General features: G+C 38.6%; 1 protein-coding gene across 4 annotated transcripts in view; it reads right to left on the minus strand.

Moving 5' to 3' along the window:
• The window catches only part of STK39 (serine/threonine kinase 39), a 281,554-nt gene that overhangs the window by 113,138 nt on the left and 152,863 nt on the right, over positions 1 to 15,553 (minus strand). For 2 of the 4 annotated variants that reach the window (XM_074337427.1, XM_019727361.2), the window contains exons 11-12: positions 7,513 to 7,635; positions 7,361 to 7,390 (exon numbers count right to left, since the gene is read on the minus strand). In XM_074337427.1, the coding sequence (XP_074193528.1) occupies positions 7,361 to 7,390; positions 7,513 to 7,635 (153 nt within the window). The remainder of the gene's footprint in view (positions 1 to 7,360; positions 7,391 to 7,512; positions 7,636 to 15,553) is intronic. The other 2 variants (XM_074337417.1, XM_074337430.1) reach the window with 1 other exon arrangement.

Raw genomic sequence — 15,553 nt, forward strand, 5'->3', positions numbered from 1 at the left:
ATGATTTCATCTAAAGTTAAGGGCCTCCTAATGAAAGGATGTTAGGATTAATAAAATCTGCCCCTTTCATAATTATTTTGAACAATTTATTAACTGGATTTCAAAAACATAATAGAGCAATGGGTTTTTAAAACATTGTCCCAAACAGAAATGCCAGAGTGATAGGTTATATTTTTCTAAGTTGGAAACTGACCCTAGTGATACCCAAAATATTTTTGCCTCACACCCTACTTTGGTGAACTCTCCCTTGAATAAAAATTGAAAGACAAACTCAAAAAGGAACAGCAATGAAAAAGAATGAAAAGGACTTTCCTTTCCTGAAGTTACTATCAATTCTAACATAATCAGAAGTCATCAGAAATTCTTTGTGGCAAGAGTTTTCTGAAGTTAAAGAGCATAAAATTCTTACTCTGTGCTTCCTCAAAAATAACTGTGTCAGCAATGAAGTAATGGGGTAAGTATATATAATGACAATGTACTTTGAAAGGCATCAAACAATGAAGATGGACTGACGGATGAATAGATGGCTGTGTGTTTGATAAAGCAAACACAGCCATGGCATGATGTTGGAGATAGGTACGTGGGTGTCCACCATGACACGCTTTCAACATTCCTGTATTTTTGAAAATTTTCATACTAAGCTGTTGAGGTGAAATGACTAGGTTAGAGGAAGAAACAACCTGTGTTCCTTAACCAGCCAGAGGTCTGGCCGGGGCCAACAACAAACAACCTCTTGTAAACACTCTTTCAGGCTGATTTTACAATCTTAATTAAGGTTTGAGACACAACCAAAAGCCACAACAGCACTTACAGAACATCCTGCCTTTCAGCCAAAGAACCACTATAATCAGAAAGACCTTAATGGCAGTGACTAGAGGTGATAACCTCTCTTTCCCTTGGGGAGCCCCCTTATTCCTTGCACATATCAGGATGGAGAGCTAGCTAACTCTACTGGGGGCTGGGACCTCACGCACCCCGCAACCTCACTGTGTAAGTTTAACCCTGCATGGGACGGAGGCAGCAGCCTCAGGCTCTCACCTGTTCATAAGCAATATGGGTGATTCCTCAGAAAATGTGCAGAAATGCACAGCAGTGGAGGACAGGGAGTTTCTCTGTACAAAACAGCTCCCCTGACAACCAACTGTAGTCCCTCAAATTTTACCATGAGGGACTCCATTCTATCCATTTAGGGCATGCATGTTGGGCACACATTTTTGCCTGTCAAAACTTACAAGAAAGCTAACACATCAAGTAGCTGCCATTCATCAACAGTATACGTAAATTTGTTGTTTGGAATGTTTTTGCTGCTAAACAGTTTGCTATAAGAAGAACAGTTGACAGAATGCTATTTTGATAGGTAAGGGAGAGAAAAAATTAATAGATTACTGTTGGATACCACCCTGGAAATTGGCCTCTGGGACTGGGTGAAAGAAAGGAAAAGATTTTAGACTGGAGAGAAGAAAGGGACAGCATCCACTTTCCAATTTTTCACAAGAGCTCTGCCTAATCCTCTCATTTACTATTTTTAAATTAGTGTGGCTAAAGGCAATATGTTATCCTGGATTGGATCCCGGAACAGAAGAAGGATGTTAGTGGGGAAATGAGTGAAATACGAACAGAGTCTGAGGTTTTCTTGGTAGTGATGTACTACTATGGGTTTCTTAGTTGTGACAAACGTACCAGGGTTACATAAGAAATTAATGCGACAGAGGAATCTGGGTGAAGAATGTATGGAAAATCTACTATCTTTGCAACTTTTCCATAAATCTAAAATTATTCCGAAATTTCAGAAATACAGAAGATTTCTGATCACAAATCTAACTTTTATCACAACTAGTCAGAAAGCCAGTCACTTGCAACAAGAGGTATCATAAAAGTATCAACTTAAAGCCATCTGTGATGACTAAGGCTAAGTATAATAAATTTGGAGGGAGAAATCAAATCTTTCTCTTCATCAACAAATGGATATAAAACAAACATGTATGAGAGCTAGCAGGCATTTGGAAAACTCAATGTCATCAGAAATACTTTTTAAAAGCTAAAGGCAGTTTTAATAATTATCAGGAAATAGCAATGAGTAACATAACCAATAAAGTTAGCTTTCATATTATGACCAATCTCTAGTAAAATTAACTCAACCTAAATCCACACCAAATGTATTTTTCTCCTCAGAACAAAATATCAGAGTTAGGAAACAGAACATTTGCACAATTAACTTAGTTCAGATTTTGTTACAAAATTCTTCAATATATCTATTGGGCATGCCCATCCCTGGTGTCTCCTGTGTGTCCAAATTTCCTCTTATAAGCACACTGGTCAGATTCAATTAGGCCCCATCTTAAGGCCCTATGTTTTAAGCCCTATTTTCTTTCTTTTTTTTTGTTTTTTGAAGCACTCACAGAAGAAAGACCATGTGAGGACACCGTGAGAAGATAGCTATCTGCAAACCGAGCAGAGAAGCCTCAGAAGAAATCAAACCTGCTGACACCTTGATTTTGGACTTCTATCCTCCAGAACTGTGAGAAAATAAATTTCTGTTTGTGAGAAACTCAACTCCACTCCCCCACCCCTCAAAATATATACACCTCTTGTGGATCCTACAGGGCTTCAGTCAACAACAAACCTTCCGACTTGGCTTCGTTACATACACTTCATTAAATAAGGACAACTTTTCCAAGGGATTTCTGAAACATCTTTCTTAACTTTTTTCCTTCTTTCTCTCTCTCTCTCTCTCTCTCTCTCTCTCTCTCTCTCTCTCTCTCTCTCTTTCTTTCTTTCTGATTTCTAATAGATATATCTAAAACAAATCTTCAGGAATTTCGAGCACACAATCTTACTGGATTCCACTCTGGACTTTTGGATTCAGAGCAACTGTTGTGGTACTCCTAGTCAGTGGGCCTGGATCCTAGCCACGTATCAGAATCATGTGAGCAGCTTTTTAAAAATCAGAGTTGCCTGGACATCCCCCTAAACCATCAAATCATAATTTCAGGGCTGGGTTTAGGCATCCACATTTTTAAAGCGTTCCATCTTTCTGATGTGGAGCCAGAGTTTGAACCAGGTGTTTTCATGCCACCTGTGGAGGGGCTGCAGTAAAAAAAATGCGTCTTTAAAGAAGTCTTAGCAAATGTCCTCCTCCTCAGTTAAATGAAACCAAAAGAAACTGAGAATTTAAAGATAAAATCAGTTTCACTTTTATATAGAACACTAGGGTATAAAGCAAAATTGACGGGCCAAAAAATCATAAAACTTGTACTGATCATTTCAGTGTCTGAAAAAAATTCCAAAATCACAGGCCAAAATTAAGATCAATAATGGGGTAATAATTGAACGGTTCTATATAAGCTAGGATGCTATAGGAGTGTAAGCCAGGAAATCTCCCCTAAGGAAGCCAGTCCTTGTAAATACCATCTCTGACCCCTGCTTGTAAAGGGATGAGAAGCTTCCAGAGAGCAGGCTCTGTTCTTTGCTTGTGTATAATTCCCACAATGCTAGTGCCTAACACAGCTCCATGTGGAAATCAGGCATAGATTAATAAATATTCAATTAACTAACTTTATTGGTAATGTTGCTATACTATTAACCTTTAGTCTCCACTGGCTTCCACCATCCACGTGGAGTAAGATAATAAATAAATGAAATGCACATGAATTACCTACTTGCTAGAAAGTATTAATTACTAGTGGGTGACTAATACTTGGCAAGGCTATTTCTAAAAAATCAGGTTAGGAACACAAGACCAGTTTTTTCAATGGGTTTGGCTATGAATCGCTAGATAAGTGATGTAACTCTGCAACTTTCCAGTTTACACTGGAAATTCTCTTAGACTTAAGGGGGTCTCCAAATAGGGTCTAGTACCAGGCACGTCTACCTGATGGCCCTCTGACAAACCTACCCTGGCCTTCCCAATCTTCTCTGACTAATGCTATATTACCTGGAGAGAAATTCTACCTCATACTTTCCAGGAAACCAAACAGCCCCTCACAAAGCAAGCGCTGCTAAAATACCCCTCCTCCACTGCAACATCTTACTCTGTCTAAACATGGAACTTCTAAGGCTACTACTTTTTCTGAACTTCACCTCGATTACAATATATACCGTCTCCTGATTTTTCCCTCCACTTCTGACCTACTCATAAATTCCATATGCCGATTCATGCACTTGGTTTAATGTATATATTTCATTGTGTGGGCACTCATGTGTCCAACAAATATGGATAGAATGTCTGTTAGATGCTAAGAAAATACAAACATGAACAAAACACGAATCCAGGCTTTTAGTATCGTCGAGGAAAACACTGAACTGGAATTTAAATGACAAGAATTATTGAAAAGCTTATTAAAATGTAAACCCTCTGGCATTTGGCACAGATAAGCCTTCCCCCCTCAAAGATGTTTAAAGGAATAAGGTACAATGTCTGTATGCATTGATACATCTTCCCCCCTACCCAGCTTTACTGAGGTATAACTGACAAATAAAATTTTATGATATTTAAAATGTAACTGTTTTTATATTTGATAGCAACTATAAAAAATTTGATATTGGCAAATGCTTCAAACAAAACAAACAATTTTATGAACCTATACTTCAGTTCTATGTGTGCCCCTCAAAGTGCATGTACAAAAATGTTAATGGACTGAAGTTTGTAATAATAACTCAAATGCTTACCAAGAAGGAGATTAAATAAACCATTTCAATCCATTCATCATACTATATGGCAGTTAAAAATAAAGAGGCAGATCTATAGCAACTAATGTGGAAAATTTTCCAAGACATAAGGTAAGTTGAAAAAAATTTTTTTGGCTTATATAATCCCATTCGTATTTTAAAAATAATATTCTAGGCTGCTTTATGTACATATTTGTATATGAATGAGCAGAAAAAGGTCTGGAAGAAAATACTGCAAACTGATAACCTCTGTGGAGAGAAGTGACAGTCACGGGGTGAGAAGGGAAGCAAGATAAAAATGATCTTTCCGTTTTTATTCTACTTAACTACTTCATAACTTCTACAGGTCTTTAAGTCCCTCCTCAATAAGGCCTACGCTGACCAATGCATTTAAAAATATAACCCCTGTGACACTTGTACCTTCCACCCATTCTATTTTTTTCCATTACTCCTATTCCATTGTAGCAAACCACATAATCTATTAACTTATGAAGGCTATTGTATATTGTTTATGTACTCCCTTTAAATGTGAACTCCACAAGAATAGGGATTTCACTCTGCTTTTCTCACTAATATATCCCCAATACCTACTAAAACGGTGCTTATAATAGTAGGCATACATATATATATATACATATGTACATATACATACATATACATATGCACATATATACATATTTGTTGAATATTTACATGTTCAATAATTTTACTTCCCTTTGTAATAGGTAAATATTTTCTGCTTCACTTACAACAGTGATTTGGCGTGGTTGGCAGATGAAAGGACTACTTTAATAAAAAGCTGAAAGGACACAGGAACCATCATCATAGCTGCTCTTAACAGAGCTCAAGACACTGAAATGCCAGGCTTGCGAAAAAACTGGCCTAAGAAGCTGTGCAATAGCAGGTGGGCTGGTTTTTCCTAAAATTTGGTGGGAGTGTTTACATTCAATTAAACACATGCAGGCTTTCACAAAAACAAGGAACCTGTCTACATGCTTCCTTAATAATAAGCTAGTGTGGGAACAGACATAGGCCACTGGGAAATCAATTGAGTCTAGGTATAGTGAAGTGCCTAAGACTTCCAAACCCTCTCAAGAAGGTCAATAGTGAGACCTGACGATTAACTGACAGCATGCTACGCATTACTCTCTTTCCTATCTAGGCAGAAAATATTCTTGCCTAAAAGATACTCCTATAACACATCAGAGCAATTTTGACAAGCACAGGGTGAGATATTGTCACAATAAACTTAAATCCTCATGAGGAAAGATCTACACCTGTCAGTCAGCACTGGTATGGAAGGATTCAGTGAATATTACCCATGGAAGATACTCTGTCGTGAGCCAATAATGAATCACTTCTGAGTCAATGATGCTACTTCAATCATAGTATTGAAGTATTTGCTCTATTTCTAAGCAGAATTGACAATTTTAGTTAGAAATACTCTTAGAAATAGATGAAAAACCTTGACTCTGTACTTCACTCTAGATAAAATAGGAAAGTGGGCAATAAGAGGGCAGAGTTCATGATACCTGGTTAAGATCATTCTAAACAAACAGCACGACATCTGTGTGGTCAATGTGTCCTACTGTGAAGTTCATCACCATCATTCCTAACACAGACAGATAACTTCCTTGACCAAAGTTCATATTTTATGTATGAAATGGAAAGATTAACTCATAAGATAAACATAAGAGGGCACAGGATCTGAGAGAGAGCTGTCTGTGGGAGGCAGACAGACTCAAAAATCCCTTGGAAAGGCCTATCAACATGGCGTGAAGGATGAAAAGAAAACAAGAGAGGGGGCAGTAATGGGAAGGAGTGGCTTGTAACTCTGATGCTATCTTTTTAGAAGGTCCAGCTGGCTAGTGCCACTAAAAGCAGACTGATAAGATTTACGCCATGTAATCAAAAGAAAATGTCTGCTAATTTATAAAAAGTTGGAATGGATATCATTTATAACCCAAAGTCTTCTGTTTCCTTAATGAGAACTTATCAAGGTATACATTAATTACTAGGTCTGTAAAATATTTGGAGCTATTTAAATATGCTCAAATTTCCTTTAGGAGAATTAGCAAGTCCTTTGAACTATAGTCATCATTAGTCATTCGGTATTAGGATAATGAACCAGATGGAAGAAGTAAAGTTAATCAAAAGATGACCAGCTCTCAAAGGGAAGCTGATAAAAGAGTGTTCCTTGCCTACTTAGTTACCCCAATTTAAAAATCAAGACCAACAGATTCAGCACAGATTTGCTAACCATTTAAATAACTTGCTTTATTGAAATCCATAAATCTAAAATGAATTTTTCTTATATGTCGACTATGTTTTCTAAATGACAGTATTATTAAGAGTTAAGACTAATTGTCTAACTAGTCTGTCCTAAGGCCCCCAAAGAGTGCTCCGTGTAGGCGATTTCATCAATCCTCAGGGCAACTTTACAAGCATTGTGACCACGCTCGTTTGACACAGGAGGAAACTGAGGCTCAGAGAGTAAGGCAACCTGCCCCAATTTATAAAGCTCAAAAGTAACTGAGACAGAATTGGGACCTGCAAAGTCTATGTCCATTTTTATTTTTCTACACATGAAGTCTCTACCCCAAATGAATCAGAGTCTGATACCTGGAGGGATGACAGGGGAGAAAATGAAGTGGCAAAAAATTGTAAAAATCAATAAATAACCACCACTCACCTCTGGGTTTTCTTCTTTTACTCTTCGTGACTGTAAAACAATTATGTATCCATTAATACACACACACCACACACACACACACATACACACACATAAAATACCACAAAAATAAAATTTACACAGGCTAGCTAATCATCATCAATGTCATTTACCTTTTCTTGAGAAAAGGCTGCTTTCCCTTCTTCACTCTTTTCATCCATCTCGTCGTCACTCCACTCCCAGTCACCGTCTTCAGTTTTATGAAGGTGACCGCTTGACCCAGGAACTCTTCTTACCTGGATCAAAACAAACCCAACCAATTCTTCACTAGTCGAATGTGAACAGTGCTCGCTGGTGCTGCTAATTGGGTTACACAGCACACACCTATACTGAAAATAACCTAAGTGGTTATGAACTCAGGGATAACTAGTAGTTAACACCAAAACACACTACAAAGCCTCCAGACTCCCACACTCATCCTCTTTCCAAAGACAGTGTGTTCTTGAAATGCATTACTACACATGTAGAACAAAATATTTTGGAAGAATATTACACGTATCAGCCATTAAGCTCGTCTTTCACTTTGCTTCAGTTAACTTTATTCATTACTATACATAAAGGGCCACATGGTAAGCTTCAACATTGCCTAAAGAAATGCATGCAAGCAACAGACGGCTGACTGTGAGAAGGCGGGAGAATCAGGCAGCCTAATGAAGCTTACAAGACTAGCGGTATCAGCGATCTAAAATCTAAATCAAAACAGCAAATACCCTTTTGTTGCCACCTTGCTCTTTTTCAGAACCTGACATCATGCTTGTTTTCCCAGGATTCTGCTCAATCTACTTGAGCAAAACAAAACAGTATCAGACTATTCTTAACAAACCTTGTAGCAGTTTGAGACGTGTGAGATTGCTAGGAATACAGCAAGATAATAAGCAGTCATGCCAGATAATTTAGAGATTATAATCAGTCTTCTGGAATTATTTCAATTTTTTTAAACTAGGGTAGAGATGCAATCCACAGGCATACTTTCCAAATGTCTTCGTGATTAACAAAGCAAAACTTTTTAAAAGATAGGATGATGGAGAGTGATGAGCTTCCAACCAAAGTAATTTGCCTTAAAAAAAAAAATGGACTGAGACATAATTAAGCAAAGCAATGTACCGGATGACCATGATGTGAACGTAACAGCTAGTGATCTACTGATTCAGAGAAATATCAAATGGAAAGGGACCTTGGAGACTGTCTTGTTCAATCCCCTCATTTTACTGAAGAGACGAAGGCCCAGAAAGTGACCCAAGACCATGGCTATAAGGGTAAAATTAAGGCAAGAAAAAAACCCTTCAGACTCCCATTCAAATCTGAGAGTTTTCTTAATACCATTGAATAACTGTGAAAAAGAAGTTGTCCAAAGATGTCCTGTGAAGACTTTGAAAGACTATGATGTGAAGAAAGGTTATTTTCCGTAATAGAAACTACTTAGTTCTATCACAAATACTTCATTAATCCCAAGGGAAACACCACAGAACTTAATTGTTTAGAAAGTAAGCATTTACACATATCATTGTGAAGTCACAAACAATACAAGCTTAGATTGGGTTTGATTTGCAGGCATTACCATATAAAACCTGTAAACATAAGCCTGACCACTTGTCTAGAAGATCTGAGCTCCAACATGGAAAGTTAAAACGTAAAAAGTTCTTATTCATAATTGCAAACAGTTATGCTCAATTCAAAAAGGAAAAAAAAAAAGCTTTCTTTCCACTCCAAAAAAAATTTTTTTTTAAACTAATTCTTCTTTGAAACACTTAGCATTTAGTAAAACCCCTTCTGTGCTTAGCGTAAGTTATTTTTTCCACTTGCATTTTGAGTCATTGGAAAGACCTATTCTAACAACATTGATTTTTAATGGTGCTTATAGATGCAGGCAAAGTACGGTAGAAAAAATGCTGAAATGCACTTCTGGATTTTCAGAACAGATTGCTCCTTTTAAAGCTACAAAGAAAGGGATAGGAGAATAGAAAAACTCTTTTCTCTTGATGTATGCAATAAAATTATTTTCTTAGCAACACTAATTATGATAGCAACATAGAGGAAAATCTGTTAATGACTACATTTAAAAGAAAGAATTTAAAGCCACATCTATCACAAAACATATTAACTAAGAACCGAGAAAACAAGAAACAAGTAAAATTGTGCATTAGAAACAGAACAAAACTACTTTTAATGAAATTATAAACCCAAGGATTGGTTGATGAATTAGTATTCTTTAAGCACTTATCCAAAAGATTATACGAAGGAACTGGCTCTTTCTGAAAACAGTCAGAGATAACGCAGCCTCACACCCTAACATTTAAGTTATGATCTTTTTCCTCTCATTCTCTGTTTACAAGATCTGTCAGTATCGTTTACAAAAGTAGGATCCAACTACGGACAATAAAACGGCGATTTTCTATTTCTATTTTAGAATGCTGGCTGTCTCCCTCTTGGTTTTATTGCTGGAAGAGAAAGATAAAGCAAAATGTCTAGGATTTGTAAGCTTGGGCATTGAAAGAAATGGTGGGATGGACCTATAAGTAATAAATATCAGTTGAACAAATACATGTAGAAATTAAGACAAAGAACATTCAAAAACTTACATAGCATAAAATATTGGTATAAAAGTAGCAAGAACAAGAATACAAATTTGTTCATTAAGAATGTCCTCTCAGTTTACTGGAAGGGAAAAACCTTGCTGCATAATTTGAAACCCAGGTTTCATAGTGTATTTACATGACACTGACCTCTACTGAAGAGACCAGAAAGCAATTTACAGCTAACATCCTTGCAGGGAGTTTGTAGGGATGACAGAAAACTACTTCTACTTTTTAGAGCGGAGGTAACTAAGTTTCACATAGTTTAACAAATGGGGTTCTTATTTAGGAACTTCTATTTAGGAACACTATACCCGACAAAAACTTCAAAAAAAACCTGTGTGAAAGCTTCTATAGTCCCCCAACTCCTACAAGGACGAGAACGGAGGTTATTCACCCTCAAGACTCTGCATTACTGTTACATTACTCTTACTCTATTAAATAATAATTTAGTCACTTAGTAAAAGCCAAGAAAGAAGTGATAGAATGATTTTTTTTTCTCTACCATGGGTTTAAAAATATAATCCAATGATTCTTAGAGAAATTAGTTCAATTTAGAGATATTCATAAGCCCACAAACTCCTCAGGTCAGAGCTGGCAATAGGGAGGTTAAAACAGTTTTATGCGCAGTAACATTTATTCCTAAGACTGGGAATAAAATGCAATTGAGCAGTTCTATGCACACCATACCTCTGAAAAGGAAAGTAACATTTTCTTCTTTTTCTCAAAACAGCATCTTTATGAAAATCCACTGAAGAAATGAAGTCCTGCTTTCCACAAGAAAAGAAGTCAGGCTCAGCCAGACAGAGAGGAACGGAATGGTTCCTTGACTGGTTCTGGTGGCTGCAGGGTCAGATGTCAGAGGCAGCTAGGACGGAGCAGCCAGAAAGGGGGAATGACAGCAAGTAGGCAAAGTCACCGGAGCGGTCTGACTAGTCTTGCCCAGTGCTGGCCCTCTGAACAGGAGCTTTTTATAAATATCAGGACCCGGGGTCTCTGCACAACATCTCAGGCTGCCACCTGAGCCCTGACTCCAGAACAGGAAGAAGGGTATGAAGGAGAGTATAAGAGAGCCAATGGATGAACTATCTATGCAGGGTGTGAAATGTGTTAAAAATTGAAATGTGTTTCTCTAACACACTCTAAACAAGAGATAAATGTGATTTCTTTGTTGTTATTTGTGTAAAGATTTTAGTGCTTGCCCGGGCAGACAAAACAAACACTGACCAAAATTTAGTACCTTTTGTCCCATCATTCATGACCCCTCCTTCCAAGCACCTGCCAGCTGCTGCCATTGCCAGATTAAGTTCTCCCGGGACAGGACGGACGTGAGATTTCGGAATCTCCCTAGAAGGATTTTCCCCATCAGTGGGAATCCTGCACTCTACTTCTCCTCTGCTGGTTGAACACACTGCATGCCTGACTGCAGCCTGAGCCCCAGTAACCCGGGAGGCCCACCCACCTCACGTCTGCCCACTGAAGATGGAATGGACACGGCACAAAACGCACCCAGTAATTTTTCTCTTATCAGGCATTCTGCTGGCCAGAAGTATAAAAACATGTTTCCAATCAATTGTTGTTTATAATGTCCTTGAGACACCGCCAAACGAAAAGCCTTCTAAATCATCAAACATTTAAAAATAAAATTAGACTTGGTAAGGTTTCAGTAGTAAACATTTCACTGTGCCCAGATCTTACACTGTGACATTGCCACCGCGACCACACCTCTCTGACACCTCCGTCCCACTCCTCCTGCCTGGTCTCACTCTGCTCTGCGGATCTCGGTCCTCTCCTGCCTCTTCCATCAGCCCCTCCTGGTTTTAACCCTGTTATATAAGGCCTGGAGCCCACAGCTGACTCACTTGATGCTGCACTGATTAGTACCCCAAGCCCCTGAACGAATGGAGAACAGCCATGCTGCCTGGCGACGTTGCAGGTGACCACTAGCCACTCTTAGTCGGGGCATGAGCTCTGCTATACCCTGTTACTTAAAGTGTGCTCCCTGGACCAGCGGCAAGAGATCACCTGAGTGCTTGTTATGAATGCTAAATCTTACCCCCAACTCCAGACCCACTAAATCTGAATCTGCCACTAAACCAGCTCCCCAGGTGACTCCTATTCTTATGCAGGTTTGCGAAGCACCATGCTAGATAACACTTCTGCTCTGTGTTAGCCTATTTCCTCTCCTCAGGCCATACTGTGTTTCCCCGGAAATAAGACCTCACCGGAAAATCAGCCCCAGCAAGATTTTTCAGGGTGACATCCCCTGAACATAAGCCCTAATGTGTCTTTTGGAGCAAAACTTAATATAAGACCCGGTCTTATTTTCGGAGAAACACGGTAATAGTACCAGGTGCTGCCTACATAACGCTAGTTCACATGCTCTGAGGTCTTGAAATGTATTATCTAATTTAATCTCCACAGTAGCCCTGTCAGCTGAGAATCATTTTATCCCCACACTGTTCAGAAGAAAAACTGAGGTGTAGCTCATACTGGCTCATGCTCACAGAGCTGGGAGAGACAGTGCTAGGATGTGTGCCCAGGAGTCTGGCCCCAAGTCTCCACTGCTGGCCTCTGCTCCTGCCACTCACAGGAGAGCCCCAGCTCACCCAGCCCCAATCACTTCAAATACGATAACATGCTACTCTGAGAGCACCAACTTATACCCAACCCTTCTATTCCTAATCGACTTCTTCATGCCGTCCTCGCTCTTAGCCTCTTTCCCTCCTTGTGTAAGGAAAATGGATTCCTTTTCCTTTCAAGACCAACATGGCTGTGCTCGTCGTTTATCTATTCTTTTATTTATTTCTTCAAAACAGTAACAGCCAGGCCCCGGCTTTCTACATCCATCATGAACATGTTTAATTCTCTCCTATACTGCTACTCACAAAACGGGGGTGGCGGTTGGATTCTGGTACTTCTTTAAGCAGTCACTCCATCACTCTCCCCTTTCCCTGTCAACATTTTTCAAAAGATCAGCTCTAATTGCTGCCCTCACTTCCTCCGCCCATCCTCACTCTCATACAAAATGTTATCTGTCCCCCATAAGTCACCAAAACTGTTCTCTTTCCCCAAGATTTAATGAATTCACAATTGTGTAGTTCAATGCTCCTGTTACCACAATGCTCTCTTGTAGACACAGCTGAATCCCCTTCGTTTACTTCACGCTCTCTCCAGACCTGTGCTCATAACGTTTCTCCTTCCACTTCACTCAACCTTCGCTAGCTCCTCCTGTTCTTTCTTCTCTGTCTTGACTATACACACGGCTGCTCTTAGGCTACTACATGCTTTTAGCTCACAAGGAATTATCTCCCCGAGTGAACACACATTCTCCATGGCCTCTCCTCTCTCATTTAAGCTGATGACCTTAGAAACTTCATCTCTTAGTCTCGTTTTCCAAATGCTTTGGGATATGAACATCTGATTAAATTCTAGTTTGCCATCTCCCACCCATTTGTTAAGGCGCGCCCCCCCCCACCCCAGCCTCATCCTGACACTTCTGTAGTGTTGTCCTGTCTTAGTGAACGCCTCCGTGCTGGAGTGAACTCACATTGGCTCGGGAGAGCTCATTGCTAAAATTTCAGGAAGTTTGCCAGACTTCACATTGGCCGCATAAAATTGGCCAGAGTAGGGGTATTGACACAATGGAAATTAGAAAATGCTGTAGTACAAATTAGGATTTGTTTCACCCTCACTGCCAGAGCGCCAGTTTTCAATGTTTACCAGTACAACGCTGATGATAAGACTCGGCTCATGGAAACATTGTAAAATTTGATAAACACATTGAACGTGAATTCAGTAGTTATTCAGGGAATAAGTACTTTACAGTGGGAAATATCTCAATTTTATTGTACAAGCTTCTCAAATTTTGCCTTTAAAAGCAAAACACTAATTGATTTTTACGCATATGTACCAAACATATACCAATATAAATACTGGAGGGAACTATATTAATATTACTCAAATTGATACATACAGCTTGGGACAATGTTTCTTACAAAAGCATCATGAGAAAACAGTGCTATATCTATACATATACTCAATGCAGATGAAAGTGAAAAGGGTATCCTCTGAAAAACTGCATTAGATGATGCAAAAATTGGCTCTATGATGACTGATGCCAATATTGCAAGTCAAGAGCCTAAATAATACTGCTTAATATAAAGTAAGAAAGAAAAACCAATGATGTATTTCTAAATAAAAATGTTTTGAGATGTTATTTAACATAGTTACACATAATTATACTAATAAATTATAATCAGTAAATATTTTATCAATATCCCTAAATGTTCATAATGTTCAAAATGACCAGAAAACTTTTTTTTGTAATCTGTAGATTTAGAAAACAAAATATCACATTATTTTTAAGTTTCTTTTATATATATATGGGAAAACAATATACGCTCTGCAAATTGGAGCCAGAGTTTTACACCTGATAATTTTTCTGTACAATGGCAATATAGATCCTTGCCAGTTACAACATGAAATTAGGTTCTCAAATTTCCTGTAAATATTAATATGACCATATATTGATGATAAACATAAATGTCACTGAAAATTATTCATTTTGTTTATAATAATTTGGAACATTGATTATTTGATCAAATATTTAGGAAAAGTGAAATGTAAAAGACGGAGAACTACTGGCCTAGCTGACATTGCTGTTTGTTCTTTCTAATCCCAGAAAAACAGAAGCACATAAATGTATTATTCCTGCTAAGCATGTCACTATATATACATACCAGGTTGTAGAAATTGTCTAAATGTAGCAGTCACTGAGTATTGGCTTAACAAGGCACATATTTCCTATAAATTGTTTTAATTACAAAGCATTTAAAACAAAATTCCATTTTGGGTTAAAAAAAACGCCTCTGAACTCCCGCCCCCCCTACACACCTGTCATCTTGGCAAAGGGCACAGTCATATAAAGTCCTTAACATGGCACCTGGCACATAATACACACTCGAGGCATGACAGGTGCTATTATAACACATTTCATCTTTCTCACAACCCAAAATCTATCAAATGTTATATTCTGCAAATTTTTCCTCCTCAGCTGCCACTGTGCTAAGTCACATCGCCTCCAATGTTGACCTCTTGTCTCTCCTATTAAAATAAACTTCTAATCAATCTTTTGGCTTCTAATCTCTTTCCTAGTTTATCCTTCCAACTGCCACTGGTCACACATTAGCACTTTCTCTAAAACAACCAACAAAAGTCTCTACCACCTACCGAAACAGTCCGGCTTCCTTAATGCCCAAGTCTTTCCACACCCGGCTCGTCCTTTTGTGCCCAGCACCTGGCATGGAGCTACAGTGGACACTCGTCATTGCGGATGAAGGAGTGAAGGCGTGAATGAACCAGGGAATGAACAAACTCCATAGGAGGCGCCCAGGAAGGCACGATCCAGTTGTGTGCATTACAAATATACCTCGGCCTGATCTGCCCTTCCTCATTCTCTACTTTTCTAATCATAGAGGCTTTTTTTGCCTGCAGCTTTATATCATCCTACTCTGTGTTAGTTACCGAATGACACACAAGACTGTATATACCTTCAGGGCAGAGAGCTAGCTTTGCCTTT

The sequence above is a fragment of the Rhinolophus sinicus genome, linkage group LG01, assembly GCF_036562045.2.
Source record: "Rhinolophus sinicus isolate RSC01 linkage group LG01, ASM3656204v1, whole genome shotgun sequence".
In the NCBI taxonomy this organism is placed as follows: domain Eukaryota; kingdom Metazoa; phylum Chordata; class Mammalia; order Chiroptera; family Rhinolophidae; genus Rhinolophus; species Rhinolophus sinicus.